We start from the raw sequence: 13,546 nt of genomic DNA, 5'->3' as shown, positions 1-13,546 counted from the left end.
GCGGCAAGGAACCAAAACTCCATCGGTGACAGAATGGAGAAAAAACCTTGGGAGAAACCAGGCTCAGTCGGGGGGCCAGTTCTCCTCTGACCAGACGAAACCAGCAGTTCAATTCCAGGCTGCAGCAAAGTCAGATTGTGCAGAGGACTCAACTGGTTCCTGTGGTTTTGTCCCGATGGTCAGAGTTTTGAGAATGCAGTGGACGTGGAGGACTATAATGTAACAAGAGCTCGTTCAAATACTGAGGTGCTAAACCATTCAGGGCTTAATAAGTAATAAGCAAAATTTTAAAATCTATACGATGTTTGATAGGGAGGCAGTGCAGTGTTGACAGGACCGGGCTAATATGGTCATACTTCCTGGTTCTAGTAAGAACTCTAGCTGCTGCATTTTGGACTAACTGGAGTTTGTTTACTAAGCATGCAGAACAACCACCCAATAGAGCATAACAATAGTCTAACCTTGAGGTCATAAACGCATGGATTAACATTTCTGCATTTTTTTTTTTTTTTATATGCAGTTTGTTTGTTTTGTTTTTTAGGATTTAGTTGGATGCACTTTAATTGGATTTCTTCATTTTTTTCTAACTTTGGCACATTTTGTCGAACGGATTTCCTCATTTGGCCTTCAGGTCACATTAAATGTGTAGTGTGTTAAACTGAAAACTGAAATGAGCCATAATAACAAAACCTGTCTGAATAAGTCCCCCATATTTAAACAGACTATTTTTTCCCCAACAAATTCAATATCTTTGTTTAAGAACCCCTGGGCAATTAGAAGATGTTTTCATGGCATATGTCTTGTTTGAATGAAGAAAAAAAAAAAAAAAAAAGATTTCTTATTAAAATGCTGTTGGAAAAAAAAAGCATAAGTTAGATCATTGTGATACACTTAATTATACACTTTATTATATATAAAATATGAGCAAAACAAAATTAGTCATTATTATTTAAAAGAAAAATTTACAATTAAACACACCAGAATATAACTTTTCATAATGGCAAATAAATATTGTTCAAATTGATACTGAATCTTGACAACATTTCTGTTGAAAATCATTAGAAAAAGTTGGACATTTTGTGAAAACATGCTACAAGATTATCAAAAACATCGAAAGATTTTCTGTCACACATGAGGCACATTTGTATGCCTTTAATCTGTGCTGTTGTTTCTAAAGATCTGACCGCAGGTTTCAGGAAGTCTTGAGGCTTGAACACAGTCTGTGTCTTTACCTGTCTGTCATCATTTAGTCAGTATGGAGCTCAGTCAACTTCCTCTTGTGCTCTGTGAGTATTATTCTATCTATGTATTTCTTGTATTTTAATATGTTGATTACTATTATATTATAAAAAGGATTAAGTTATTTAGTGTTTCTGTTTTTTTTTTTTCTTTTTCCCTTTCTCGCTGCTCTCTGAGTTTCAAACCCAGATCTAGTCCAAGATATACTGTAAGAGTGAGAGATGATTTTGAGACAGGAAGTGTGCACTTAGTGCTGTTTGACAAGAGAAATGTACTCTGTTGTGTTGTAGATCAGTGTGTTTTCACATATTCACTCGTACACAGTTAGTAAGAGTTTATCTTTGTTCTCGTTCCCTGAACAGTTCTCTGCGGTGACCAGATCTATAAAATACCAGTCAGATGTTTTAATGTTTATCTGGACTCATATGCAACCCCCCCTCACAATATCTTGATATTTTTTAATCTTTATAAACATTTATTTATTTCTTTATTTAAGAAAATTCTCAAGTTCCTTAAAACTGAAATGAACTCAAAACTCAGAAAGAACACATTATTTTTGGAGTTTTGAATCTTAAATATTTTAATTGGATTATACCCATACAGATGCCATTAGCTCTAGACCAGTTATAAGATGCTGTAAAATGCACAGTTGACCATGTTCACACTGTAATGAGTTTTCTCTTTGTGTTTTAGTTCTGATTTCAAACATCCACTCTGAACAAACTGAAGGTGAGTGAATTTGATTCATGTATTCCATCACATACGAGTGATTCTACAGTAACTGTTACAAACCAACTTAATTATGATTATAAATGCACTTTAAACAAGTTGAATTATTCATGTGACAATTCTAAGGTGTGACAAAAAAAAAAAAAAACATAAAAAACATAAGTCTATCAAAAACAACAGATATATTTATTACATTCACTCTGTAATGATTTAGATTTTACAGGGAGAAACAAGATCTTCTCTTGGAAAGCTTATGTTTCCAAATTCCCATTGATTGTATATTGACAGGTCTTTTATAAATGACTATAACAGTTATAGAGAACCAAACTTCAGTCTCATCTGATTTATGTTTTACAATGTGTTCATCCAGACAGTAAAAGCAGCAGCACATTATTTTCATTGTGAATTGTTGTTGTACAGAAAGACCAAAAGCCAAAGTGAGCATTAAACCTGATCAACATGTATTCAGAGGAGAGAAGGTCACTCTCAGATGTGACATTGATGGTGAAGGAGTCACTAGCTGGAAGTACAGCTGGTATAAAGACGGTTCAGTCAGTGTTTTCAGTGAACTACAGGAACACACATTCAGTTCTGTTACTGAGTCTGATGCAGGTAAATACTCCTGTTATGGAGCAGAGAGAGAAGGATCACGCAGCTCACAACACAGTGATGCAGTTGCACTGACAGTATCAGGTGAGTTTGATCATCTCTTCATAAACACAAACAAGTTTAACATGTTAATGAGTGATATCTCTATTTCAGATAGACCCAGAGCAGTTTTAAGTGGTTCTCCACAGAAGTGGTTGACTGAAGGAGATCCAGTGACTCTGATCTGTGAGGTTAAAGACTCCTCTACAGGCTGGACATTCAGCTGGTGCACTGTTTCATCACGTAAGATATAATGTGCTTCATGTGGTAACATCTGGATGAAGTGGTTTCATAAAATATATTAGATTTTAAGATTAAAATATATTATATATTATACTCAATACCAGATATAACTGATTAACTGTTTTTGACAGAATTTTCTATCTTGCACATAATGGTGTTGGTTCTCTGCATTGTTTCTGCATTTGGAGCTCTACTTCTGTTATGCTGTCTGATCTACTGCCCATCAAATAACACAGGTGTGTTTATAAGAAGAGCCATATTTCCATACTTTATATTTCCTGTAATAAATTCTGCATGTGGTACTGTAAGTGTCTTGCTCATTGCTTGCACAGCTTGCTCAAGCAGAACAAACTTCTGGACAAGTCAGGTTTCACTTGTCTTTTGTCCAAACATCTGCATGTTTTTTGCCTTCATCTTCTGGGGTTTTACTAAAGGTGAGTTTTGTAGTTCATACATTTAGAAAAAAAGAGATTACTAAAGCACAATAGTAAGATTTTATTCTTTGTATTATGCAGGAGTTTTTCATCACTGACTTAAGATTACTGTGTTGATATGCTGTGTTTGTTTATTCTCTCTTGATGTGATTCTTCATCACCATCACCACACAGTTTTTTGTCATGTCATCTTATATCCAAAATTGATTACTATGTTCCAGGATTTGATAGTGAGATAATCACTTGCTGTGCTCTTTATATTCTGAGACCTGTTATGTATCTTACAGGTATGTATTAGAATGTAAAGTTTTTCTTCTTTTTTTTTTCCCAAAGGAGAACATTAAAAAAACATAGTGATGATCATGAAATAAATGGATAATTCACCTAAAAATAATTAATTTACTCAAGCCAGGCCATCCAAGATGTAGTACAGAAGAAGAATTTTAGCTGAAACTGTGAGACTGGGTGATTTCACTTGGTTAAAGTTACTTACCATCACTCTTTTGTGTGTTAAAGTCCCCATGAAATCAAAATTAAAGTTTTTTGTCTTTTAGTATGAATATGTTACCCACTGCCTTTTTCTGGCAGTGGAAGAAGATTTGGTGCACAGTACTGCAGTGTGACTTCTCCTACGACAAACATAAAACTGTCTCTGTTTTTTAAGACAAGCCATGATCAGAATTAATGCTAGATTTCTTCTAACCGCATATATTCTGGCGCTCTCGTCCTCTGCTTACGGAATTCATATGATATGTTGCTTTTGCTATGATAAACACAGGTTGCGCCACTGTTTTCATGTGGGTGTGTAGTGCAGCTTACACGATTCTTCTTAAATATGCTGATATTGTCGCCATTCTTATACTTTTAATGATAGCCAACATTACAGCCCTGCATGCAATGCAGCTCATTCAGTGAACGTGTATGGGTTGATAAGGTAAAACTAAAAGAAGTTTTCTTGCATGCTCCCATTTTTAATGCACCTTGAAAGTGAAAGGGACGTGACATGTAGCCAAGTATGGTGACCCATATTCGGAATTAGTGCTCTGCATTTATCCCATCCAAAGTGCACACAGCAGTGAACACACACCCGGAGCAGTGGGCAGCAATTTATGCTGCGGTGCTCGGGGAGCAGTTGGGGGTTCAGTGCCTTGCTCAAGGGCACCTCAGTCGTGGTATTGAAGGTGGGAGAGAGAGCGCTGTACATTCACTCCCCCCACCAACTATCTCTGCTGGTATGAGACTCAAACCTGCAACCTTAGGGTTATGAGTCCGACTCTCTAACCACGACTTCTCCACGACTTCCCCTTGACTGTTGTACAGTCTGACATTAATGACAACTTAGTCTCGTGTAGCCTTCAGATTGAAGGTCTGGAATTCATAGCAGCTTTCTTTGGCCAAGGCCCGCCCATGAGGCCATTTGACCGACATGTCAAACAACCAATCACATTTCGTTTCATTCAGCGTCACGTTTTGAGGCGTGGAAATGTCGCCACAATTACAGACTGTTGTGTAAATCTCTCTGACATGTTTTAAAGATTCTATACCGTGAACTTTAAATATTTCACATACTTTTGAAAATCCAGTGTTTAGTTGATCCTGATAATCGCTCGTCCTCAAAGTTGTAAACACGGCGGCTTTCTTCTTTCATGAGGGAGTTTGGCGCCACCCCAAAATAAAAATTTTGTCATTAATCGTTTACTCCCATGTCGGTCCAAACCCATAAAAGCTCTGTTCGTCTTTGGAACACAATTTAAGATAATTTGGATGAAAATCGGGAGGCTTGTGACTGTCCCATAGACTTCCAAGTAAGTAACACTGTCAAAGTTGGAAAAGTATGAAAAGCATTGTCAGAATAGTCCATCTGCCATCAGTATTTTAAACATAACATTATGAAGCGACGAGAATACTGTTTGTAAGCGAAGAAAACAAAAATAACGACTTTATTCAAAAATTCCTTTGTCAACAGTCTCCTCTGTGTCTCTCCACATCACTGTATGCTGCGTATACTCTTCTGTATCAGCCACGCCACAAGGATGCACTGTTTCTACCTGTATTTATGTTTTGATTTGAAAGAAAACAGCACATCCTAGTAACGTGGCTGACACAGAAGAGCATAGGCAGTTTGAGTGATTTGGAGAGATACAGAGGAGAGGAATTGTTGAATAAAGTCATTATTTTTGTTACTTACAAACAGTATTTTTGTCGCTTCATAATGTTATGGTTGAAACACTGAAGGCAGATGGACTATTCAAATTTTTCATTTTGGGGTGGAGTATCCTTTTAATTCTCATGATGTACACTGGCCTCATTTAATTGAAACAATACATTTATTGACAAATATTGCATAGTAATTCCAGTTTGATTATTTATTTATTTTGCACAGTAACAATATTTATTTTATGTGGAGTAATATTTCTTTTTCCTTTTTTTTTATTCCTCTGACAGTTTTTTATGTCCATGAAAAGAGTGCACGTTTTAGGAACATGACACATCTATTTCTTGGAATATGCTTTGGATGTGTTGTGGTCTTCTGTCTAAAACTGTGTAGAGGTAAGAGTTGATGAATGGTTTGTTTCCATTAGTTATCATAGTGACTTAGAAAAGAGATTCCCTCTTGTTAGCGTGACACCCAACCATACCTCCAAACCTGTCCCTAACCTTACCTGTATCCCACCACAATAGCTGAAAAATGCTATTCAGCATGCACACAATAAGTATATTGTACCTAACAATTATTATTATTATTATTATTTATTACATACTGTAGTAGTAGTAGTAGTATTACAAATACACCTGAAGTGTGATCACTAGATAAATATCCACTTGCATATGGGAAGGTTCTCACAAAATAGTTGTTTAAATATTAGAAAAGATGTAATAAGGCTTTTTTTTTTTTTAGGATTTAGTTGGATGCAGTTTAATTGGATCTCTTCATTTTTTCTATCTTTGGCACAATTTGTCGAACAAATTTCCTCATGTGGCCTTCTCAGATCAGGTAAGTGAGATTAAATGTGTAGTGTGTTAAACTGAAAACTGTAATGAGCCATAATAACAAAAACCTGTCTGAATAAATCCCCCTTATTTAAACAGACTACATTTTTTTTTCAACATTTTCAACAGTTTCAACATCTTTGTTTTAGAACCCCTGGGCAATTAGAAGATGTGTTCATGGCATATGTCTTGTTTAGAATATCATCAAAAAGTTGATTGATTTAACTAATTCCATTCAAAAAGTGAAACTTGTATATTATATTCATTCATTACACACAGACTGATATATTTCAAATGTTTATTTCTTTTAATTTTGATGATTATAACTGACAATGAAGGAAAATTCAGTATCTCAGAAAATTAGAATATTACTTAAGACAATACAAAGAAAGGATTTTTAGAAATCTTGGCCAACTGAAAAGTATGAACATGAAAAGTATGAGCATGTACAGCTCTCAATACTTAGTTGGGGCTCCTTTAGCCTGAATTACTGCAGCAATGCGGCGTGGCATGGAGTCGATCAGTCTGTGGCACTGCTCAGGTGTTATGAGAGCCCAGGTTGCTCTGATAGTGGCCTTCAGCTCTTCTGCATTCTTGGGTCTGACATATCGCATCTTCCTCTTCATAATACCCCATAGATTTTCTGGCCAATTAAGAACAGGGATACTATGGTCCTTAAACCAGGTACTGGTAGCTTTGGCACTGTGTGCAGGTGCCAAGTCTTGTTGGAAAATGAAATCTGCATCACCATAAAGTTGGTCAGCAGCAGGAAGCATTAAGTGGTCTAAAACTTCCTGGTATATGGCTGCGTTGACCTTGGACCTCAGAAAACACAGTGGCCCAACACCAGCAGATGACATGGCACCCCAAACCATCACTGACTGTGAAAACTTTACACTGGACCTCAAGCAACGTGGATTCTGTGCCTTTCCTCTCTTCCTTCAGACTCTGGGACCCTGATTTCCAAAGGAAATGCAAAATTTACTTTCATCAGAGCACATAACTTTGGACTACTCAGCAGCAGTCCAGTCCTTTTTGTCTTTTAGATGCTTCTGATGCTGTTTGTTGTTCAAGAGTGGCTTGACACAAGGAATACGACAGCTGAAACCCATGTCTTGCATATGTCTGTGTGTAGTGGTTCTTGAAGCACTGACTCCAGCTGCAGTCCACTCTTTGTGAATCTCCCCCACATTTTTGAATGGGTTTTGTTTCACAATCCCCTCCAGGGTGCGGTTATCCCTATTGCTTGTACACTTTTTTCTACATCATCTTTTCCTTCCTTTCGCCTCTCTATTAATGTGCTTGGACACAGAGCTCTGTGAACAGCCAGCCTCGTTTGCAATGACCTTTTGTGTCTTGCCCTCCTTGTGCAAGGTATCAATGGTCGTCTTTTAGACAACTGTCAATTCAGCAGTCTTCCCCATGATTGTGTAGCCTACAGAACTAGACTGAGAGACCATTTAAAGGCCTTTGCAGGTGTTTTGAGTTAATTAGGTGATTAGAGTGTGGCACCAGGTGTCTTCAATATTGAACTTTTTCACAATATTCTAATTTTCTGAGATACTGAATTTGGGATTTTACTTAGTTGTCAGTTATAAACATCAAAATTAAAAGAAATAAACATTTGAAATGTATCAGTCTGTGAGTAATAAATGAATATAATATACAAGTTTCACTTTTTGAATAGAATTAGTGAAATTAAATCAACTTTTCAATAATATTCTAATTATATGACCAGCACCTATATATATATAAAATTATTATTATTATTATTATTATTAAAATGCTGTTGGAAAAAGCAGAAGTTAGAGCATTGTGAAACACTTAATTTATTATATATAATATATTATCAAAACAAAATTAGTCAAGTTATTATTTAAAAGAAAAACTGCACTCTTTATATATACAGATCTAATTTAAACATTTATTTTATATGAACATGTTGTAATGGCTTTCTTTTGGGAAAGTCTGTTCAGCTCTATACTCCAAACTAGTTTTAGCAAAACTTGATCATAACTGTAATAAAGAAAATAAGGTAGCTGCATAACGCCTTATTCGGCCTGCGGCCATTTTGATTCGAAAACAAGGCTGTGAGGGATAGCAGTCAGCAGCGTTCACTATGGCATATTGTGTGTGTACCCGGGATTTCAGTCGTTTAGCCGTCAAAATAAAGAGAATACATAATTTCACACTGCAAAAGGTAATTTGAGGTTTTGTTTCTGTTTACACTCTCTTGTTGCACAGAACAGGTAAGAAACTAAAAAACAAAAAATCAAGCTTACACTTCACCTCCTCCCATTCATCTTTGTTGAAATGGATACGTTTCAGGTGGTAATCACTATTACATTTTACAAAAAAATCACACAAGGTAAATCCACTAATCCCCATTTTTCCATTCAATCTGATAGTAGTACTCGTGGGTCTTTTTTAGAGTGTAGTTCCCTGCTGCATTTGTCAAATATGAACAGTTTTTGAAGCTGTCTTTGTTTGGGCATTTGATCTCGAGAAGACCGTGGACAGGGTCTGCTGTAAGGTCAACCACTTTCCTGTCAGGTGAGGCTCCTAGGTGAGGGGCATGATGATTAATTATTAAGCCACAGGGAAACAATTTGTTTCCCCGTGAGTTTTTCATATTCTGCAGCAGCAACAGGCTGAAGTTTTATGCCTCTTTTCATAGCTTTGGTCTGAATGGTTTGTTTTGCAGTCATGTCAGCAGCTAACTTTTCAAAGTCTTTAACTCTAGAACAGACCCGCTTAAAAGATGTTGATGTGATGCTCTCGCGCGCGTAGCCCGATGCCAAGTGATGCTGCTTTGGGTCCCTAGTTCCACTTTTCAGGTGTAGTGAATCTTCTGGTGTAATTATCAGACCTCCAGAGAAATCATGTTATTCTGGTTTAATACAGTTGCGTAGGAGCATGGTTTGTAGGTAGGAAAAGGCAGTGTAGGGTGCTCTTCAAAGGACACAGTCTGCTGGGGTAAACTGGTATATAAAATAGACCCTAAAGGTAAGTTGCCGAACTCTGTGGTGACAAGTTTTTTTTGTTGGTTACTGGCGGTTAATAATTTAAACATGTGGCTGCTGCTGACTGATGCTTTTAGGTTTTCCCTCAGATTCTCTTCAAATTCACCACAGGGCAATGGGACAGGGACTGGGCAGTAAACATTAGGGATAATTCCCTCACTTGTGCATTTTACTATATGGGTACTATTATTTGGTGGTTTTACTTTGGAAACCCATACTGTGCTGATTGGCTTTGGCTTTAGTCCTAATGTTCTTGATGGCACATGCCATGTTTGAGGCAGAGGGGTTTTACTTTTTCTTGGTGGTACAGATTTATGTTCCATTTTTAGGGATTGAGCCAGTGTGTAAAGTAGTCCCAGTAAATGGTTACAGTGCCCCAATCATGCTTTACAAGTGCATTGGGTGTCTCGGATAGTAATTAGGTAATTAGTAATAGTAATCGGTAATAGTAATCGGTAATTAGTTACAATCTACTTATTACATCTGTGTAATAAGATTATTATACTAAGTACTTTGGGAAACGGTTAAGCTGTTTTGGGAAAGTCGGTCAATATGTTTTGTTTTTTTTTGTTTGCTTTTTTTAATCCCAAACAGCTATCAGCCTAACCTGTTTTATTCCCCCAGTACTTATATAAAATAAATATATTTACAACATTAAAGATCAGAAAAACTACTTAAGACCATATTCATGTCACCCATAACAACTTGCATTGTAGAATAACGCGGCTTACTAGAAACACCTGGTATTTAGTATGAACGAACAAACAAACAAACATACAAACAAGGTCCAAAAATGAACTAAGGACCAAAACTTGAACTTAACATGAACCGTCCTGAACATGGAGGGCGTAGACATTTCCTTACAACAACACAAAATACCTTCATGTTGTAAGGCGCCTCGTTCTTTCGCATCGAGCGAAAAGACCGGGCCCTAACACTATAGCCTGCTTCGTTTCTCTTCACTGTAAACCACAATTATCATGGACATCAAACACTACAGTTCAACACTTTGAATTGGCTATTAGGCTAATGTTAGCAGGACATACAATCAGTACGTAACGTTAGGTAATTTGGCAACATTAGCTCTATCGTGATCTATGCAGTATGCTAAGCTAAAGCTAACCTCACAAGAAAGTCGAAAAAGTAACTTTTTACGTTCAACATCGTGGATATAACCTTTGATCCAGTTGCTGTAACCCTTCAGGAGGATAGACCTGGGAATTTTTGACCCTTCTTCCGCCCACGACTCCACAACATTGAGCATAAGACGAGGAAGACATGACAGGTTTGTAGTCCACACAGCCATGTCCAGTTGTTGTTATTTTGCTGTTAACCCTCACAGCCTCGTTTTCGAATCAAAATGGCGGCGGGCTGAATAAGGCTACCCTCACAGCCTCGTTTTAGTTCCCACTACACATTTTTCCACATCACTTCCTGTTTTAAAATGGCTGCCCACAGGAAATGCCCAAACAGGTGCAACTCATTCCATTTATCACATGGGTGTGCAAAATCTAAAATATATGAAACAACTAATAGACCATAATGAAGACATTATGTAACAATAATATTCAGTCTTAGTAACTTCATGAACACCCAGAGTTGTTTTATTGTATTTTGTTGTGTGCTCTAATCCAAGGATAAATGCATGTACTCTGCTCATCCTTTTGACTTTTGAATCAATTCAGTTTTGTTCTCACACAGAGGCAGAACATTTAGTAGTGTGGGAGGATCGAAATCATGTAATCACTCATTGCTAAAAATAATCACTTTAAGTAATTTTAAATGTTCTTGATTTAACAATTTAAAAATATATATATAAATATTTGTATTAATGCAACAGGACATAAACATCTAATAGTTTTACAATATTCTATAGTAGTTTATAAAAATGGTCTATTTAAGAATAACAAAATACAAATGTACAAATTTTTTTGTCATCATAGTTTCATGAATAAGTGCAACCATTTGATGTCTGTGTTCTAGTGCATCCCTCTCATATGATCATGTACATGTCTGGAGCAGTTGGTCTTGTTTTGTTGAACTCTGGGCTACTGACAGCAGAACTCTTTTTGGAAACATGTAAGTTTGTCACATTGTCTGGAGGGTCTGGACTAAATTTACAATATTACATTATTATAAAAACTTTACCAATTTTATTTGCAAATGTCCGAATCTTCCTTTTATCCTCATGTAATTCTTTTATTTTAATGCTTAGGGAACGGGGAGCGTATCATTAAGGATCTAAGAATCATTGTCTTCCCCTGTGAATGTGTTTTGGCTTTATATTGGATAATTAACTTCCGTTCTTTCTAAGTATCTTATAATATCTTTTTAATGGAGACTCAGCTTTTTTTTTTTTTTTTTTTTTTTTGCTAAATATTTTGACATTCTAAATATTACAATAAGGTAACATGGCATTTAATTTTTTCTCTCTCTCTTTCTTATGCATCCTGTCATATAGTGAAGATTAGGCCTGAGTAATTTCCATTTTTTATTCTTTACAGCTGTTATTCTCTAGATAAAAACTGTGTAGACTGATAGTTGATGAAAACGTACTTGCGGGAACTTTTTCAGTAACTACAAATCACTGCAGTTTCCAACAGAAATGAACACTAAAGGTGGTAAAACAGTGAGCACTTGTAATCGTTTATGATTATAGCTCCATATGTTTGGCTTTTCAGCCATAATAAGCTTGCTTGGTAGCTCAGCCAGCAGAGAACTGGACTTAGGATGCAGAATCCTTGGTTCCAAACCCTGTCAAACACATGACTCACGATGAAAAAGCTGAAAGATGAGAGATCAAAAAACAAGCTAAAACGGCATGCTAGTGATTGCGTTTTTACGGCACATTCGCTTTTGTTTATACTCAGCAGCGTCGGACTGGGGGTAAAACCAGTACTGATTACCAGGGCCCCAAAGGAAGAGAGGGCCCTTGAAAAGTCTGGAATATATTTTATTTTACCTGGATATTTTCGGTGGGGGGGGGGGGGGGGGTGAGGGCTTCTGCTGCCTGATGCTTTTAGGTTTTCCCTCAAATTCTCTTTAAATTCACCACAGGGCAATGGGACAGGGACATTTGTAAACATTTGGGATAATTCCCTCACTTGTGCATTTTACTATATGGGTACTATTATTTGGTGGTTTTACTTTGGAAACCGATACTGTGCTGATTGGTTTTGGCTTTAGTCCTAATGTTCTTGATGGCACATGCCATGTTTGAGGCAAAGAGGTTTTACTCTTTCTTGGTGGTACAGATTTATGTTCCATTTTTAGGTAGTGAGCCAGTGTGTAAAGTAGTCCCAGTAAATGGTTACAGTGCCCCAATCCTGCTTTACAAGTGCATTGGGTGTCTCGGATAAATGGGTTTTCTGAAGACAGCTCCACCTGCAACAAAGCAACAAAACGTTATTAACAAAGCCATTATTAACTAACCCTAACCCACATTTCAAGACAAGGTGTACAAAATAACAGGTGTTTTTTTTTTTATCCTTTTGTCTAAGTTACACACTTACGTTATAACAAGTGTTGGGTAAGCTACTTAAAAAAAAATAAAAATAGGGCCCAGGATCTTGTGGAACGCCCCTGTTTATACTATCGGGTAGATTTAGGACAGGTGTAGTGCAGATTTACACCTATTTTAAAACGTCAAGGCTATTAAAGTTATAGTGCCACTCAACAGACATTTTAAGTCTGCAGTGATGTACAAAACCAACATCACATAAAATGCACCATATATACGTTCATCTGTTCACTCAGTGGAAATTTCACATTGAATATGTCACGAAATGTACATGGCAGTATGTATTTCTCATCTTGCAAAAAAGTTCCCACAGGTACGTTTTCGGCATGAGATCAGGTTGGATATTTGGCCTGTAATTGTTTTTTTTTTTTTTCATTCTGTTGTATTGTATAGAATGTATAGAATTCAGATGAAAGTCACTGACATCATCTAAGGGTTCTGTTAAAATATATCAGCTGATCTGCTGGATGAGGTTTGTCATTTTAGTGTAGAGTACAGATATGTAGATGCTAATTTCTTGTTTTGAACAGAGAGCACAAGACTCATGAAATGGAAAATTTGTCTTTATCTGATAATGGTGAATCAAAGAGACAGAAATGACTCTGCCAAATAGGCCACATCCTGCACTCTGACTGCTCTTTTAGAAGAAAAATCGAACAGGCTGAGCAAAGTCTCAACAAGCAAAGGTATTTGGTTTTCTGTCACCAGTTACTTACAGG

General features: G+C 36.7%; 1 protein-coding gene across 2 annotated transcripts; it reads left to right on the top strand.

The window, feature by feature from the left end:
* Positions 1 to 1,130: 1,130 nt before the first annotated feature.
* On the top strand, positions 1,131 to 12,289 carry LOC109056165. 2 transcript variants are annotated; one of them, XM_042719792.1, is made up of 11 exons: positions 1,133 to 1,286; positions 1,933 to 1,968; positions 2,389 to 2,661; positions 2,731 to 2,859; positions 2,991 to 3,095; positions 3,192 to 3,293; positions 3,515 to 3,580; positions 5,739 to 5,843; positions 6,193 to 6,288; positions 11,291 to 11,386; positions 11,523 to 12,289. In XM_042719792.1, the coding sequence occupies exons 1-11, from the start codon at positions 1,256 to 1,258 to the stop codon at positions 11,618 to 11,620; spliced, it is 1,137 nt and encodes a 378-aa protein (XP_042575726.1). In that variant the 5' UTR covers positions 1,133 to 1,255; the 3' UTR covers positions 11,621 to 12,289. The 2 variants fall into 2 exon arrangements, with proteins under 2 accessions (XP_042575725.1, XP_042575726.1); XM_042719791.1 differs by having other exon boundaries at positions 1,131 to 1,286; positions 2,991 to 3,293.
* Positions 12,290 to 13,546: the final 1,257 nt, after the last annotated feature.

Source organism: Cyprinus carpio, chromosome B3 (assembly GCF_018340385.1).
Source record: "Cyprinus carpio isolate SPL01 chromosome B3, ASM1834038v1, whole genome shotgun sequence".
Lineage (NCBI taxonomy): Eukaryota > Metazoa > Chordata > Actinopteri > Cypriniformes > Cyprinidae > Cyprinus > Cyprinus carpio.
This window is presented reverse-complemented; position numbering and strand designations above follow the sequence as displayed.